Raw genomic sequence first — 19248 nt, 5'->3', positions numbered from 1 at the left:
TTTAATTTATTATTTCATTTTGATAAAAACAAGATGTATTAGCATACATGGTCAGATTTATAATCTGGTGTATTGACTTGATGTTAAAAATATTTGACTTTGGTAAATTGTTATATCTTAACATACTGAAAGTAGTCATGCTGATTTACAGCATGCGAGAATCTGACCCTAACTCTACAGACTCTGTCGTCAGATATAGCTGTAGTGCACTCTTAACAGTAATGTTCTCTTTACTGGAGCTACTGAAAATTACTGGAAGTATTGAAAATAAATTCAGTGGTCACTGCTGGAATGGATTACCCCTGTGGAGTAAATGGTAAGAGCCATTATTCTCTCTGTAGTACCTGTTGCATTTAAAAATAGCCATGCTTACTGTGAAGCACAAGGCTTGAAGCTGCACTGCACATCCTTCTGCCCCAAGGAAACTGCTGCCAAACATAATTTGTTACAGAGGTTGCTGCTCTATTGCACCGGGTGAGTGGTAAGGTAAAAAATGCCTATGCTGTCACCTTTCCAAGAGGTCCACTGAATCCCAACAGTTTTCTGGGAAACAAAAACTAAATCCTCCTCTTGGTGCTTGTCATCCTGGAGTTTGTAGCTGTGGCACTGTTGACTTTTGGAACCATCTGCTATCAGTGCAGGCTCTGGCCAAAGCTACCACAAGGTATGTGTCCTTTTGCCACCTGTGGGAAGCCGGACTTCTCATGTACACCTTCTGGACTTCTTGCATACCCTTTTGTAGCCATCACAGTTTGGTCCAGTAGTGGCTTGCTGCAGTCTCATGACAGCTAAGTCTGGAAATGTGTGGTGGGAAGTCTTAAGGGGCATGGACCTATCAGTCTGACTGGCAGAAAACATTGCTTCTTACAGCTGCTGGGACTTGTTCAGATGAAAAAAGAAGGACGGGGCTACAGATGATTTTCATTTGATGTGGGAAATACAATAAAGGGCTGAAGGTTGTCATAGGAAAAAGGTGGATAGAGGTTCTTGGGGTGTAGAAGTTTACTTGTGAGTACAGAGACACACTTCAGAGTAGGAGTTAAGTTAGACTTTGACTACATGTTGAGGACTTTGTCTATGTTTCTCCATTTGTTGTTTGAACTTTTTTTTTAATAACTTTTTTAAGATTATGTATTTAGATAGAGATAATGTATAATACTTTTAGACACCTGTTGTTGAAAAAGCCCAAATTGTTCAGTATTTCATCTGGTAAAAAGTTTATTTTATTTCATCCTATAAAATTTTCATGTGCTTAGGAAGATACAAACAACATTCCCCTAGCCATCCAAGTCTAATGCCAGAGCCAGTTGGTAACCATAACCACAGCCTTTTCTTAGCCTTGCTTTTCTGAGCATCTTAGTAGAAGACAGATATAAACAAAGATACTGTGCATGGGAGGCTCCCACTAGAACTGAAAGTTGGCATTCACAGTGTGTGAAGTGCTAAAATAAAAACACACTGCGTGCCTGGGTCTGGGTTTCAGATAAAAGTGATAGAGGGAAGCAGTGAACTCAGTCAAGGCTGCACATGGATTTGTGGCAGTGTGGGGGATTGTGCTACACAACTCTTCCAGTAACAGTCCACAACCTCCTTTAAAAAGTCCAGCAGTAAGATGAGAGCTCACCAGCATCTGAGAATTACAGAAGCATATTTTAGTGTGTCATTTTATTGCTTTGAGTGGTTGAATGTAAAGTGATGGTTATGAAGGGGAGGAAATTTCTCATACAAGCTGCTGAGTCTTTAATCAGCTTTTGCAGATAGTCAGGAAAGGATGCTAAGAGTTGTAATGGTATATCCAGAGAAATACGTACCCGTTGTGTAACTGTCAAAGAAAGGCAGCTTGAATGTTAGATGTTATTAGGAAAAGACTGGGGAGGAGTGGCAGAAAAGCCACCTCTGTACATATGTATGTATACATACATATGCTAGTATGTACAAGCATAAAATCAGCTTGCTGGTTCTCTCTGTGCAATGGCTGAGCTGCTGCTGAGCCTGTAGGTGTCTGATACAGCATTAGATCTTGAACATAACATTTTCCTTTCTCTATTTTTAGTCCACTTGTAATTCTTCCATGTAATCTATATACATGTAGAGGGCTTTTTGTGGAGGACTGTAGAGATTTTCCATTTATGTAATACTCCTACATATATCAGGCAATTCGTTCTAGTACACTCTCCAAGACAGGAACTTCTTCCAAGTCTTACATTTAACAAGATGTCTCAGAGAATTACTGCACTTAATTTAGTTGTGTTTATATTCACATTAATAAGTTGTGTATGTTCTTTAATGCATTGCACTTAAATTTTTCCAGAAATGAAAAATTTATTGTCAAAAAAAATTGAAAAAATTTATCCTCCCTGGAGAGCAATTTGATAATTCTACTTATAAAAATGTTTAGCAAATGCAAGGTTAGGCTTCAGTGTTAAAGATAAAAAAAAATATTAAATAAAACCTAACATGGTAAAATACAACTATATAAATAAATTTCTGTTTGAAAAGCACCAGAACTGAATTATGGTATTTTCCCAAAGAGGAAACAAAAGTAATTTTTAACACCTTCTAGGCTTTTCCTCTGGACTGCATGGTCTGTTCAAAAGGGGGCGAAGTTTATGTGTTATATTTGATATTTCATGAGCAATTCTCACCCAGAATTCTCATCATTTGCATGGAACACCAATACATAGCTAGAGTCCCTACAGGGCATAATTCACAGTTTTCTTCTTCCTAGTTTTGGATTCTACTTTGAAGTCCGTCTTGAGAACAGAGAGAAAAATATTTATGTGGAAAAAGTGTGACATATTGGAGGGTATAAATAGCCTTTTTTTTTCTAAGAACTGTTACACATCTCATGAGTTACAGTGATTCCCAGCATTTATATTCTGCCTTGCTAGGGAGGCCTGGAGAGAGATGTTTTCTGTTTCTTTTCCAGTGTATGTTGGAAAGATGCTGGCTGTAGGTTCCATGAGTGTATGTACACATGACCTTTATTAAAACACCAAGTCAAACAGAATGTGGTAGGAAAAATGGCCCAGGAAGTGATGGCTTATGGGCAGAGCCTGCTGTAAAGCCAGATTTTGTTCTCCATGTGGACAGGGAGCAGCACTGTGATGCCCAATGGCCAAACAGCTTCTTATTGAGCATTGGCAATACCTAATTTTTCACAAGGAAGTTATTTATAACTGAATAGCAGAAGGCCTCAAGGTAAACTTGTCAGATATGGTTGGTGCCGTATGCCTGACTGTTGGAACTCTAAATGTCCCTCAGACATTTTTGGAGGTTCCAGGCCCTGTTCGGAGGCATTTTAGACCCTGGCAGGCAGCTGGAAACAGCTGTGATTTTGAGTTTGAGCCATGGAATGAGTTACCAACTTTGAAGGTGGAACAAGGAGTCATAAAAGTTTAGATATTATTGTAGAAGTAGTTACAAAGTAGAAGGGAGACCTTTTTAGTATTGTACAAGGGGGTTTTAACACCTGTACAGGGGGGTTTTTACTTTGTACATAGGGGTCAGAAGTTTTAAGATGGAGGAATGTAGGCCGGTCCTGGTCCTCCTCTTTCTTCTTCCTTGCCTCCATGTTCTTGATGATGTTGCCTTTGACCTTTTTTTCCTGTAGCTTCTACAGACCTGCTCTCACTGCAAGCAGGTGATCCTCCTAACACCATCTGTGGAAATACTGCTGACATCTAAAGAAGGAGCAAGTTTAATTATGTTATCATTATATTACCACTATGTCCATGTTGAGATAACCCATCAGCAATGAGGATTCACCAGTTCTTTGGGTGGACTCTTACCTGTTTTCTAGAGCAGGAGATGCATCTTTCATCATCATCACTGCCTGGACAATGACTTTGCTTTCCTTGGTCTCCTCTGCGCCGATAGGCTGTGTGTTCCTCCCCACCATAGAGATCACCTCCAAATCTGTTAAGCAACTGCATTTGCAGCTGCAAGAATCCCTTTTATCATCCTTTCTTTGACTGTTTCCTTCCCTGATCTGCCCTATTTGGTTGGAAACAGCCATAAACCTTAGAGACACGCATAACACTTCATAGCACCCAGCAGATTTGGTTCTCCTCCTTCCCACTTTATTTCATCAGTGCAGTAATCATTCCAGGTTCAACTGTAGATGATGAATAACACATTTGAACACATTAGTGACTTATAGTGCTTCTTTTCTGACTTGTAGATTAATGAAAAAATAAGTGCTTGCTGCTCATAGTAAGATGAGTGCCAAGAGTAAAGGTGTCATCATTTTGGTGCTATCAGAAGGAAAATTTGCTTTGGATGGCTGGCAATAATCTATTTAGAGAAGTGGACCTGGATTTTAATGCTTCAGTTGACCTGGAAGAAGAAGTGTGCAATCAAAAGCCAATGAGCTGGAGAAAGGGGAGGAAAGGAAATTGAGTGCTTCTGGTGACACTAGCAATACAGTCAATGGCAATAGTGGACTGCAGATGGCGAGTTTGAAGCACTTGGGGTGTTGTCAGAAACTTGTGAAATGAAAGAAAAACAGGGAGGGGAAAACCCTCTGTGTATAGCAACAGTTGCTGCTGGGAAATGATCTTATGCCTTTGGCACTGAAAGAGGTCTGAGCTTCTGCTCAAGAGATCGGGAGCTGAGCATCTGCACAAGGCTTCATTCTTGAACTGGTGGAGAGTAATTCTGAAAGAAAGAGGACTCAAAATCCATAGTTGCATGGCTTATTAGTTCCTAATTCATCAGAACTGGTGGGAATGAAGTAAAGAATCTCTTGTGTTCTTCACACAGCTTAATGTAATGCAAATTCATGGTAAGAAACTGTGGAATATATCCCCTCCATGAGAAATGATCTTTTAAAACAGTGTCATGTTTGAAAGCATGATTTGTGAAGCTTGGATGGAATTATAAACCTGTAATAAAAGAAACAGTTAGTTGCTCTTGACTTTCAAAGCTGCCTATAATTGGCGACCTTCATCGATTACACTCAGATTGTAACAATACTTTGTTTTCTCTCATTTATGTCGCATGTGCTAGCTTGTAGAATAATTCATTTGCAAATATCCTTCTGCTTTGGCTACATCAAAGAGCTGTTTTGGACTGTTTAAAACTTTTTTTGAAGTTTAAGAACTAATTTTGATGATCATGGATAGAGAGAGTGTGGGAGCACCTGACTTGCAGTAGGCTTGTACTGTTCTGGGATAAGTTGTCCTTCCTTTTCCATTGTTAGCATCTTAGTAGCAAAATGAATGGGAGTTCATGCAATGCTCAGGGTGTAACAGTTGTGTACTAGGGGATAGCAAATGTGTTTAAAAGTATGTATTCCTAATTGTATTTGGCTCCATGTTTGGTTTGGTTTGATTGTGTTTCTTAAAGTCCCTTGCTTGTGAAGAGTTGCTTATAGTTCTTATTTTATTTCCACAGTTTGCAACTTCATGTCTCACGAAAAGTGCCTCAAGAATGTCAAGATACCATGCTCATGTATTGCTCCCAGCCTTGTAAGGGTGAGTAGTGATACTGGCTTGTCTCTGTCTTGGGGTGATATACCACACATTTATCACTAATGAACATGGTGCCATATAGCAGTGGTTTTTTTTTTATCATAATGCAAAAATTGTATTAGTCATCACTGAAGCTTTTATAGCTGCTCACAGGCAAAGCTACACTTCTTTTGAAAAGTCTGCTATAAGCAGCTGTAGATACTCTGTCTTTCAAGACTAGTTATTTGCATTCTTTAAATGTTACTAGATGTTCTTACTGTGTGTCATTACCTGGAAGTTTCGCAATAAAGTGCTTGCTTGCAGATGGCTTGTGATCTTCTCCCACAAGATTTTAGGTGAAAGAGATTGATTGAAAGGGTGTAAAACATGAATCAACTTTACAGATTTTAATGAGATGCAACTAAGAAGGTACTAAGAAGCTAAACTGAAGAGAAAACGAAACTTGGGAAAGGATGACAGAAGAGGAATAGAAGGGACGAAGGACATGAGAAATTTACTAGAGAAGTAGTAAAACACTGCAAATACCTTAAGGAGCCACAGGCAAAAGTCAAATGAGACATGGCTATAAAATCAGTCATGTTCATTACAGACCTTGCTGACTCAAAGCACATTTATGGGAATCCATTGTGTAGACCTATGAAGGGGAGCTGATTCCTTTCTTTGTGTCACAAAACATTTTACCAGTTCCTTTTTGTTGTGGAAGCGTGTGTAGTGGGTGAGATGTGGAAGTTTGAAAACAATATACAATTTGAGATACATGGATTAGATAAAGAGAAATTACCCATTTGTTTTTCTTCAATATGTTTTGTGAAGGTGATAAAGCTGCTAGGCTGTACCAATGCAAAGCTTTGCTTTTTCTCTTTTTTGCTTTTCCTATTTCCTTACATACCTTTCATCTTGAGAGGTGTCAAAAAGGTGTCTGATAAATTTTTGAAATTTGCCAGTGAAACAGCAAGAAATACTGCTGTAAATCTTAGAACCCATGGTAAAGGGCCATGTAGGTAGTGAGAAGTGCTTTTACAAAGAATTAGTATCTTCTGTTTTTTCAGTATATTGGCAGTCAGTCATTATAGCAAAAGGAATAGTGAATCAGATTATAAAGGTATCTCCATGGGCCTTTAGGGGGATGGCAAAAAACCAACTGGAAAATAGTAATTTAATTCAGAGTGTGGGTGTTGTAAACGTTTACGACTACTTCTTTGGTGGATTTGCTCTAAACTTAATTTATTGTTCAAAATACATTTGTTCCTTTGCTTTTATATGGTAAAAATCCTCCATTTAAACTTATTAATGTTCCCATTTGCATCAGATGTAGACGTCAGTGTAATTTTTTTCTCTCTTGTCAGTCCCTGTAATCTGTCTGCCCCAAAATTTTTATCTTGTGATTTATCTGTAAACAATAAACACAAATTGTACTGCACAGCAAGGATGGTTATTTGGTGGTGCTGTCAGTCTTTGAAACTGTTTGCAGTTCAGCGTTGCTGTGTTTAGCTCAAAGAGTTCTCTGTGTTTTCTGTCTTGAGCTGTAATGATTTTATTTTGAAAACTCTGGATTGTACTGTTTGTTCTGCACAGTCATGTCCTCCCTGACATGGTCACCCAAGTTGCATTGATCCTGATCAGCTGTACAAGTGAAGGCTGCCATATAGGAGATATTGTTTTGCATGCAGGCTCTGTCAAAGCAAATACCAGACTTGGCATTTGCATTAAAAATATAATAGAGCAAAAAACAAATGACAACCATTTATACAATTTGTGGGAAGTTTATTTTCTCAATCTCTCAGATTATTTCTTTATTAAAAGGTCTTATGTAGGAGGGAACATTGGTGGGATTTTTTCTGACAGTTCTTTCAGCTATGTCAATATTCAATGTATTAGAGAAATTAGACTTTTTTTTTTCAGTTGCCTGGATTTCATCTAGAGAAGATGGCAATTGTTAAAGCTCATCAGAATGTATGTCATTTGATACTAAATCAACCCATCAGAGAATAATTTTTCAGCAGATGTTTAGTGGAAACTTTTATTCCTGACAGTAGTGTTTCCTTCCCAGGGTCAAGTAAAGGCCTGCAGAGTCACAAGCATGCCACAACTGCATCCACTCTCAGATCATTCTTAAGGCTGACCCATGAATTTTTTTCTCTATTGTAAATCATTATCACCTGCATTTGGTATTCCAGGGTGGATCCATGTCATGATGTTCCTAAACAAGCCTTCATGGATCAGTCTTCTGAAAAGTTTGCAGGGCTTATGATTTGTTCCAATGGTAAGGGTCTCAGCAACTTTTTCAAATTCAAACTCTCTCTTTCCTACATTCCCTTAAGTATTTACCTACTTTGCAGTACACATTAAAAAAATTTAAAAAAAAGAAAAAGGGGAGAAAGGGAGGACAAAAAAAAAAATCCACACCCAAACACCAACACAAAACAAAATAACAGTAAAACCAAAATGTTTTTGGGGGTGAAATGTGAAATTTTGTTTTCCCTTGTTAGGTTGGAATTGAAGCTGTATTACAGCTTCTTAGAAGTGTGTGCGTATTTTCTATATAACTGTTCTTGGAAAACTAAATTGAAATGAGACCACATGGAGAATGGTTTAGTGATGTTCAGCATTTGCTGTGCTTAATTTTTCTCTTGGTGTGTTGGTGCATTGCCCTAATGGTTTCTAAGAATTTCCATTTAAGAAGGCTTTGAAGTTGCTCACAAGACTTTGTTGTGTGCTGTTATTCTCAAAGCCAGGTTGTCTAGAATGGAAAAATGCTAGTCTAGGTTATCAGCTTCTGAATCTTTTTGTGCTAAAAATAAAACTGTCCTTTGTAAGGAAAGCTGCTGCATTCATGGGCTGGGATAAGGAATGGGAAAGCTGTGGTGCTTGCAGGGGTCTCTGCTCTTGTAATTGTCCGCTGATCTAAGTTTCTTCCTCTGGATTCTGGGTTCAGCTATGTGCAGCGTGGTTATTTGGGTCAGTAACAATCTGAAAGTAGATCTTTGTGGAAGGGCCCAAAGCAGTCAGATGAGGGGTAATGGTTTTAAACTAAAACGGGATGCATTCTGACTAGATTTAAGGAAAGCATTTTTACAATAAGGATGGTGAAATACTGTCAGATGCTGCTCAGAGAGGTGGTAGATGCCCCATCCCTGTATGTCTTCAAGACCAGGTTGGACAGGGCTCTGAGCAACTGGTCTAGTTGAAGGTGTTCCTGCTCACTGCATGGAAATTTGGACTAGGTGACCTCTAAATGTTCCCTTCCAACCCAAGCCATACTGTGACTGAGTTTTCCTGGGCCCTTGCTGAGTAGCACTGACCACCTTCTGTCAAGAAGGTCTCTCCCCAGCTCTCCAGCACTTGACCCATGCTTGTGGTGCTTCAGCAAGGCAGTTGCCTGGAGACAGTCACATGGCATAATTTAGAATCTGAATGAGGGTTAAAACGTCTTGCTGGTAATCTTGGCACCAAGGTTTTCTCCCTTTTCTCCCTGAAGGGGAACCTCAGAGCTTGAGGTAAGGGCTAGCTCCTCCTAGTTTGTAAGCTCAGCAGAGTTTATTATGCTCTTCTGAAACTTGATCTGAACTCCCAGATGAGCTCTGCAGCTGTATCAGTGATTCTTCAGTTTCAGAAGCATTATGGGATGGTACTGTGTTTTAATTCTTAATCTTTGTCTTGATAAGAGGACATGGACATTGATTTCCTCTGTAGCAATAAAAACAAAGAGTGAGTGACTTTGGCGTGTATTATTTTTACAGTACAAAAAATACTAGGCCAAGCAACTCTTAATTGCAGTGGAAAGCTTTTACACAAGTCTTACTTTTGAGTAGAAGTCTCATGTCATTCTGGTCTGATATAGCATGTGATGCATTATCCATTGCAAAGGGTCCTTGAGACCTTGGAGTATATAAGACCAAATGCCCTGTCACAGAGATCTGCAGGATGAAGAAGAATAATCCTGAATGTAGTGGGATAGCATACAGATGTATGCATAATTCCCTTGCATTAGCCCCAATTAAAATTTTGATAATGAAGTATTTGATTTTGTCTTTCCTGTCCTATTATGTGTTGAGACACCATTTAACTTTGTATTCTTACTTCATTTTAGAGCTACCATATGGAATGCATGCTTACATTGCCTTTAAACAACAGCCAATAAATCAAGTGCTCAGAGCAAGAAAGTCAGTTTGGATACAAGTGAAGAGTAGTTGATAGGCATTGTCCCTAAAATGCCAAAGCAATAGAGGACATTACAGAGCATACAGTGTTCAAGTTACAGAAATATTTTGCTGCTAAATAAGAGGTTTTAAACAAATCAAAGTGCTATTTTTGATTACTGAGTAATAAGGAAGTAATTGAAAAGATGTAATAAGGGCAAAAGTTGAATCACAAAGTTGTTCTCTTCTCTCAGAGAGGGTATAGTCTAGGCCTGGACAGAACAGTCATGGGGTGGAGTGAGGTGTGTTCACCATCTATCTACCTCCCTAGAGCAAAGGTTTAGAGCAAAGGTGTTGGAGTCAGCATTAGAAACTTTAAATAGGGAAGTGCTTCTACACTTAAACATCCATATATGTTTTTTTCAGAAACACCATTTTAATTTTTATCAGGAAATTTTTTTTGGCCTTATGTTGAGAGCAGAATTTGAGAATGACCATGTGTACCTGCCCTTGTGGGTGTCTGATGAAGACGGTTGCTTCCAAGCTGCTTGTGCTTATCCTTAAAATGGAGCAGTGTTTTTGAACTGCAAGCTAGTGATCTTATGTTAAATTCCTTTTACTCAACCCTTGGAGTCTGTTGTTGAGAGTTTTAGAATCCTTTTTTCTGTCTACCCTTTCCTTCTTGGAAGCTGTTCAGACCCACGCTACCTCAGGTCCTGCCACCCTAGTTTCTTAATGTTTCTGGTGTTTTTTTACAAAGTCATGCCAAGTGCAAGTCACCCTGGTGTGATGGAGAAGGATTTGCATGGCCAAAATAATCTCTAGACATAGGCCTTAGAAAAGTTTTCAGTAGGTAGTTCCTTTTTGAAAAGGAACTGCCCAAGACAGCAGCTACTACACTGGCGTTTGTTATATCTGTGTTACTCTCATTGCCCTTTGCACGTGGAAGTCTTTGCCTCATGATTCAAGATGAAGCTTTCTTCCGTCTGAGGTGGTAGAAAACAAGCTGCTGCTGGGTGAAAAACAGGCCTTCCTTGAGCTGTTATTTTCTCCCCTGCTGCTGGGGCATCCTGAAGGCTGCAGATCAGTAAGACAGTCTGGCCTGACTCTATGCACAAATCAGAGGGTCTGGAAAGTAGCTGGGCCACTCTGTATAAAGTGACTCCACCTTAGAGGAAGAGTACTTGAATTAAATTACTTTTGAATTTTAAATGCAGTTTGTTGTTGTTCTTGTTGGTTGATGCGGAACTGCTGTGCACTTGCACAGATTGCACTGAAGGAATTAGCATCTTAGGTAGATAGATCTATCATAGAGAGGACCAAATTTTATTACAGGCAGATAGGAGCATTTACAGATAATGCTCTTATCATTCTCTAATGCCTTGCATTCCTTAACAGATGGCAGGAAATAGAACAGGAACTAGGAGTATCTTGTCCTTGAGTGCAGAGTCATTTTGGAGGTCATACTGGAGTGTTACCATAATACTTTCTGTTGATATGCTTCTAATCAATATTGTAAGGGCACTTAGATGTCATTTAATGGTATTACTAGAAGAAATTTTCTGTATTTTTCTGTAGAAATCTATTTTTGTGGTCTTCATAAGGTAATTTAAGTAGATGGATTGGAAAAGCTCTTTTAAACTCTCATGAATTATTAACATTTTCACTGTAGGCCACCTTATGCTTCTGTACCTTGCTGTACTTATGGAGGTGGATGTAAACTAGGTAATAACATGTAATGTTCTGTATTCTTTCATGGTGTCTCACTGGCTTTTCTAGTCTGAGTTTCAAATATTTTTTCAATATATGTCTATATTAGGTGCTTAGAACTTGTTCAGCAACCAAAATGTGTTGGGAGAAACATTATTTAATTGATGTATTTGTTATATTGTACTCGCTCTTTTACCTTTTCTTTATTTTCATCATACTCCTATCCCATTTTCCATCCGGCTCTACATTGGTTTTACACCTGTCATCTTCCAAAGCAAGTTAGAAAGACCACTCATGATAAACAAAGTTTCTTTGTCTTGATTTGTAAGAAATAAATTAATGAAACTTTTCCCCCCTTTTTGTCCCTCTTCTCCACTCCCCCTTAACATTTCAATCAGCAAGTTGTTCCCTTCCATTTGACAGTGATTTGAAACGTCAGACAATTGTCACCATGGTCTGAACAGCTGAAGAATTTAGACTTGGTCTCCTTCTCTTGAGTGTTCTAGATAAGTCAGTCAGACCCTAAATCAGTTTGCTTTCTGTCAAAATCCTTTCTCACAATTTTTCCCAAAATAAATACTGTTTTTCGCATGTTTGTTTTTTTTTAAGCAGAACTGCTCTGTGACAATAATGAATAGCCTGCATATCTAAGCTAGGCTTTAGATGAAATAGCCAGACTCACGGCCAGAAGAAGAGTGCCCTGCATTTCAAAGCTCGGTTGTTGAGGGGGTTGGATGCTCATGCTGGGTGTCCAGAGCAATTTGTTCACACCTCAGAGCTAAGGGGGGGTCTCACCTGTGTCTGATTTCAGGGGTCATTCTTTTGCCTTAGGTGGCTGCATGGTGCTTGAGGCTGTGACTGGAGTAGGTAGATGACACTTGAAACCTGAAGACAGGTTGGGATGTGCAGAAAAGCTTGCCTGAAGAAATCCCACCAGGGCTTTTCAGTATTCTTCGCAGTTGCAGTGCCTGGGTTGGGTTGTGCTCACATAGTAATTTTTTACCAACTTTCTGCTCATTAATTTGTTATGCAGGATTAATTTTGTGCAAGTGGTCTTCTCCTAGCAAACTTTTTTTTTTTTTAAACAGCTAGAGTGAACTGCAGCTCTGGCACTTGCATGTGGCTGTACAAGAGAGGTTTGTTTCTTCCTTCTCTTGAAGAAGTAGCAGGGTTGGCAGGGATGATGAGCCTTAAACTTAATCTGGGATAGTTTGATTAAAGCTTCTTAGGCTTTCCAAGATAATTTACCCCACCCAAAGATACATGTTCTTTTTGTAAACATACATTATATGGTTTGAGTAGTCTGATTTCTAAAAAAAATTATGTAAGCCAGCTATGAACTTTATGTCAGAGATGGAGGGCTGCAGAGAACAAAGTTTCAGTTTGGGCTGGTGGGAGTAGGGTATGGATCCGAAAAGAATGCTTTGGCTGTATTTTTAAATCCCCAACTTGTACATCGAGTTACAAACTAGAAGCTTTTGGAGGCAGTGCTGTTATGGTCTGTATTTGCGATACTGATATGGAGTCTTTTTTGTAGGCTGGCTCTCAGCCCTGCTTGGTGGGGAGCATAGGATCTGACTGGGCAGTTTCTTCGTCAGTCAAGGATTCCTCACAGTCTGCTGGGGCAGGGAGCTGGTGACTGTTTCGGTGGTCAGTTGCTGTGCACTGTCCTGTTCATGTCTGGTAACACAAGCGTATTTCATTCCTCCTTATGTCCTTTTTTTTTTCTCCCAAAGCGTAATTATGAGGAGCACTGGAGGAAAGACATGCTTTGCAGTTTGGGGGTTACTGATTTTTCTTGACTAAACTTTCAGCTTCTTTCTTTTCTCCTTATGTTGCATCTGGTAAAACTTTATCTCACTTCTTTCATTGTTCATGCTTGAATTATAGGATTGTTTGATGTAACTGTCCCCATATTTTCTCAGACAGAAAATTCTTGTGGGAATTGGATTTTTATAACTAGAAGCAACTCCTTGGGTCATGAAATTTTGTGTTCACAGTACGTGTCAGATTTGCTCCTAATACTTCTCAGGAAAATCTCAATATACAAAGAGAAAAATTCAAATCCTGATGAATAACCTTGAAGGATTTTTTACCAGTGTATCTGAGAGGAAAAGCTGTTCTCTGTGACGACATATATCTGAAGTCATTATTGCCAAAGGTTTACTGGGAATGATGAATTTATTTTGAAACCTAAATAATACTTTGTCAGCTTTTATCAGAGGATAAAACTTGATGTGTAAAACTTCATTATAGCAAGAAGAGCATGTGAAATGCATAATACTAAATGCCTAAATAATGGCAAACTTTTGTGGAACTCATTTGGATTCCAGGACTTTAAACATGCCGTTACATTCTTTCCTTCTAATGTGATGCCACTTTAACGGAGTTATGCATCTTGTAGGAAGAGTAGTCTCTAGAGCAGGTATGAAACTTAAGTATGTTTCTTCTTTACTTTGCTTCATCTGTTGTTCCTTTGGTACTATTACTTCCCATCTTCATTATTAATCAAGAATTAATAATTAATAAAATCAATTAAGCAAGAAAAAAACAATCTAAGGTAAGTTAATAATAAGAAACACATTGCCAAAACGGTTGGTACAGAGAGCTCTTGCAAGAGAAAATCATAGTCTATAATTTTCAACCTACAGTCAAGAGGAACCTCAATCTGAATGTACTTCAGGAGATGGATACCACTCAGACTTCAAAGCCTGAATAAAGCAGGGGGAGACCAACCAATCCCTTTGGTCAGCCAGTGGCCAGACTGTATCTGGAGGGGAACTGAAAGGCATGTGGAGAGCACTGGACGGTGGCAGCACTGAGATGTTAAAAGTTGTCTTGTGCATGTGTTTAGGGTATTTTGTTCACCTGTGCAGTAATTACTCTTTAATTGTCCTTGATTCAATTAAGAATGCTCAGAACAGCTGCGATTACAGGTATGTCCCAGAGGAAGCCTTTGGATTCATGTTGTTGCGAATCATCAAGAAGCTAATCAACTTAAAAATATATACAATACATATTCATTCCCAAGAATTTTAGAAAGTTATATTTAAGTATTTATCCTATATTTCTAAGTATAATTGTTTTTTAAAGTATATTTTATCTGTCTATTTATTCTTGTGCTTAGTTAAGTTTACATTGTGTATACTGCCCTGTTGTTGCAAGATAAGGCAACTTCTATGAACTTTAACTGACACTTTGGAAGTTGTTATTGATGATGTCTTATGCATTCTTTGCTGGCAGGTTCCAGTTGCACACTGTTTTGGGCCTCCAGGACATTACAAAAGAAAGTTTTGTGCTGTGTGCAGGAAGTCCCTAGAGTCACCTGCCTTTCGATGTGAAGGTAACTTAAACCCTACTTGTATGGCCATCTGTGTGCCACCCAGTAACCTGCAGTTTCCTTACACTGCATACCTCAAGTGCTTGAGAATTTTTTGGTTTGTTTATTATCCATTCATTGGTCGTGAGAAGGCATACTTCAAACTAAGGAACAATAAATCAACCACCTTCCATAAACTGCAAATTTGTAAAACATGTACACTCTTTTCACCTTTTCTCCAATTTACTTTGAGCAAGTCTGTGGTGGTGTGCAATGAATCCCTGCCTGAGATGGGCAAAGAATGAGGAACCATTATTGGGAAAGAAAGACTTGTCCTATTGTGGTGATTTATATCTGTTTCCAGTGGAAACTTTTGATACAGAGAATCATCAGGTATTCGTATTTCTAGAAAAGAATGTAGAATTTCCTGTGTTACTAGTCTCAGATATCTGTTACTTGTAATGAAGATGAGGTACCTTCAATGGAAAGATATTTGAAAATATTGTTTTTCAAAATAGTACTGTTCTGAGTGTTCTGACATGGATTCTCTGAAAAAACAGTAATTAAAGAAATCACCCAAATCCTATATTTTTTATTTAAAATACATGTTGGCATGAGTACATGACTGATTTTGATGTAGGACAGCTCTTCAATTCTCCCTTGTCTTAAATGTCTATTAGTTGTTCAGCTGAGTTGTGAGATTAAATAGGATTAACTGTTTTGAAGGAATATTACTTCTGAACTGTTTTTAAAAAAGTCTAATGAGTGAAAAATCAATTCTTCAGGGAATTGAGTTGCTTCCAAAATCACTGTTTTGCTAAAGATAATGTCCTATTAAATATGGTTTTTCTATGTGTATGTGTAGGGGAAGCAATCCTCTTTGATCACAGCATTTAGAAGTAGAATGGTGCAATGTTTGTTTCTGCTTTTGTCTGTTGACTTGCATGATGGAGCCAGCTGTTCTTCTGACTAGTAGGAATATGTCACTTAGTATAGTCGCCATGTGTGGCCGGGATGGTTTGGTAGGATGTTCTGTGAGCTACAGATGGCACAGATAATTTTCTAGTGATCTGTATTAGTAAGACCTTAGAACCTGTGTACCATTAGATAAACATAGAAATATGAAAAGAGAATAGTTGTCACTACTTTATACCCTCTTAACTATTGCAAATAGCTTTAGTTTTATGATCCAATTTAGTTAAAGCTTTCTAAATTTTGCTTTCATGTTCTTACTCTATTCTACTGCATTTGCATTGTATCCATTTGTTTAGCCCCAGCCAGGTGCCAGTCACCAAGTGTTCTCCATTCCTCCTTCATGTGCCTAGCTTTAAATATTGAGCAGGATGTCAGATGATCTGGAATATCCCTTTGGCCAGTTTGGGTCACCTGTCCTGGCTGTGTCTCCTCTCAACCTCCCCAACTTCCTTCCCAGTGTGGTAGTACAAAAAGCAGAAAAGGCCTTGGCTCTGTGTAAGCCCTGCTCAAGAATTATTAAAACATCTGTATATTATCAACCCTGTGTGCAGCACAAACCCAAAACACAGCCCCTTTCCAGCCACTGTGAAAAAAAATTAACTCTACGCCAGCCAAATCCAGCACACAAGTCAAGTGCAAAGGAATATTTTTTCAGATGATTCTATTTAAGTGTTTGTAAACATGAAGCACTTGAAATCACATGTTGTAGTTAGGTATTACAGGTGCACAGAATTTTTTTTATGGTTTGTTGAAGGTTTTGAATTGTTTTCCTCACATGGATTTTACAGTTTTACTATTTTGTGTGGTGTGTCTTGCTCTGTGCCCATTAGCTGAATACCAGTATGTCTACAATTTGTTTCTCTACTAATTTTTTTAAAATGTATCTTTAAAACAGGCAGCTAAAGTTCATAAAATGCACAAGATTCTTCCTTTATTCTTCAAAAATGCTTGTGGAATTTGTTTTGAAAGTCTAGTGTTTTAAGCTATAGAATTTTTAAATTCAGATGGAGATATTGAACTTTCTTTTTTTGTTTATGTCTAATGACTTAGCTTAATACTGCTAATCTAGTCTGGTTTATGATGTTCATGTTTGATACTAAAATTAAGAACTTTTCCTGGACTCTTTACCATTAAGATAAAAACAAGGGTTAAGATGTCATTAAATGTATTTGTAAGATAATTTTAATCACTTGATTTGCACTGTTTATATATTAAAATAGAATAAACTTCATTGAAAGGAAGTAAAAGATTTCACTCATGTAAATCTTGTGGGTGCACAGCAGGGGACCTGTTCTCAGAAATGAGCAAATGAGCATGCATGTGTATTAATCCATGGTGAAAAAAATACATGCGTATCATTAGTAAAAATGACAATAGATTGACTCCAAATTCTGCTGCCAGTTAGTGATTGCTTTGAACATTTATTTTTGCTGCCAGATTTCACTGGTGTCAGTTGAACCCGGACTCATGATGGTGAGAGTTGCTCTTCCTTTTATTTCCAGGAAGAAGGGATGGAAAGTAAGAAGTAGAAATCTGAGTAATCCAAACAAATTTTTAGTGCTGAATTCTTTAAAAAAGTTCCTTAATAAGCATGGAGCAGGAGCAGCAGATTTACTGGAGAAGGAGGCAGTTATATATTAACCACATATACATTTTAAAGGCTCTTCTCTCAAGTTTGTGTATCTGAAATTAATCATATTGTGTTTTTTGGCAATCATAAAGAACCTTCATAACTAGGTTGAACAGAAGATTGTCATTCTGTTATGAATTAAAGAATTGTGCAAATTATACAATGGCTGATAAAAATGAAATTTCTTTTTGTAGGACCTCTAATTTGATCTTTACATTCAAAACCATCCTCTTCCTACACCAGGATAGTCATCTTAAGGGATTAACTCCCTAGGACACATCTTTCTAACCAATTCTGGGCTAGGGTTGGTGCTAGAAGCAGCAGATGTGAATTAAACCAAGGGTAAAAGCCCCTCTGTGTTCTTACAAAGCATAGCAAAGGGCAGAGCATGTCTGTATTGGCAGAATGAAAAATAAAACCCCCAATGCTTCTGTAAATTCCTTGATGTTGCAACATTGTCTATGGACACTTTACACATTGGCAAGAGTATGACTCTGAGCATCTAGTTTGTCTGCTTAGTTGAACTGACAAAATTGGGAAATATTCCTGTTATATCTGTGAACAGGGAGAAATGTGGGTGGTGGAGGGACTGTGCCACAGCTCAGAGACATGGTCTTGAGTGCAGTGAAGACACGGAGCATGGGGAGCTCTGTGTGTTTGTGGTTGACTTAGTCATGAGTCTTTGCTTTGGTGTGATTGGAGATTGTCTTCTCTGGGGTTAGAATAATACAATGTTAATTCTGCTCTGGAAGAGTCCAAAGAGATTTCAAATTGTAAGATTGAGATTTCAAATTGGGAGATTGAGATTTCAAATTCATTATTCTCTATGTAAATTAATGATGTTATTTTCAAGATACTTTCAGATAATGTGCTAATGTGTGCAGTTGCTACCTTCCAATCTTCAGGTTACAGTTCTCATATTTTTGTGATAGGCTTGGAGAAATAACTTGTTTGACTGGAACTGAAAAAGTATTTTAACAATTTGATGCTTATCTCTTACTTTCATTTACTTGATGAAAAGTCAGATGCCTTCCCAGAGTAATACAAGTGTTTACAAAGCAGCTGCAGGAGGATCTTTTCTATCCTTCTCTGTCTCTGAGGCCACAGAGAACTCTCCTGACTCTTGAAATGATGAAGCTAGGTATTGAGATCTGTTAGGTTTTTTTGTGGAGTTTTTTTGTAACTTATCCTTTATAGCATAACTGCAGATTGTTTTCCTTCACATCTGGTATTTCAAGTCAGCTTTTAAATAATGAAGGTATTTTAGAACCAAAACTTGCCTAAACAATTACAGGGTTCACTCAAACTTCTTCTACCTACAGTACCTACAATACTTTGGAAGGTGATATTAACCTTACTTAGAAGAGTGCTCTGAAAAAATTACTTCCTTTTTTTTTGACAATGAAATAGTGATTTACCTTATATATGGTGATCAAATCAAAATAGCCTTTAGGCACAGGTATATTGGAGTAGGCAGCCATTCCTGTGAAACTATGAGACAAAGCCAAGTAGTTGCACACTCTTTAACTTGCTGTAATTGGAGGAAATATGACAAGTGCTGCTTATGAGCAAAATTAGCTCAGCTTTTCCTTTATATTTGCTGCATCTTTTTAACACAGAGGAAGTGGAGGAACACACAAAACAATGCTGGTAAACTTCTTTATTGTCTACCTTTGCTGAATGTAAAGAGCATGAATGAGAGAAAGTATGGTGTGAAAATGGTAGTGGAGGAGTACTGAAAGGAGATCAGAAGGAGATACAGAAAAGCCTTCGGGTTTCCAGCCTAAAGAAGCTTTCTTGTTTTTTGTGCTTTTAGTTTGTGAGCTACATGTGCACACAGACTGTATCCTGTTTGCTTGCAGTGATTGCCGGCAGTGTCACCAGGATGGACACCTGGACCATGTAAGTGCAGATGTCTCTGCAGGGGAACGTGGTCGTGCATTTTGTGGACTAGAGAAGAAGCAGTTTTGGTCTCACATGCTGCCAGTTATCGAAGCATTT

General features: G+C 38.2%; 1 protein-coding gene across 8 annotated transcripts in view; it reads left to right on the top strand.

Annotated features, from left to right (window-relative positions):
* DGKQ (diacylglycerol kinase theta) overlaps positions 1-19248 on the top strand; it is an 82597-nt gene that overhangs the window by 15904 nt on the left and 47445 nt on the right. For 5 of the 8 annotated variants that reach the window (XR_014951212.1, XM_031507460.3, XM_077790071.2 and 2 more), the window contains exons 2-4: positions 5398-5477; positions 14567-14666; positions 19064-19149. Coding sequence is in view for 7 of the 8 variants with exons in the window: in XM_031507460.3 (XP_031363320.2) it covers positions 5398-5477; positions 14567-14666; positions 19064-19149 (266 nt within the window). In the remaining variant the exon portion in view is untranslated. Of the gene's footprint in view, positions 317-5397; positions 5478-14566; positions 14667-19063; positions 19150-19248 lie in introns of all 8 variants that reach the window. The other 3 variants (XM_085566476.1, XM_085566475.1, XM_085566477.1) reach the window with 2 other exon arrangements.

The sequence above is a fragment of the Lonchura striata genome, chromosome Z (genome assembly GCF_050655825.1).
Source record: "Lonchura striata isolate lonStrDom1 chromosome Z, ASM5065582v1, whole genome shotgun sequence".
Lineage (NCBI taxonomy): Eukaryota > Metazoa > Chordata > Aves > Passeriformes > Estrildidae > Lonchura > Lonchura striata.
The sequence above is the reverse complement of the archived record's forward strand: the minus strand, read 5'-3'. Positions and strand labels throughout refer to the sequence as shown.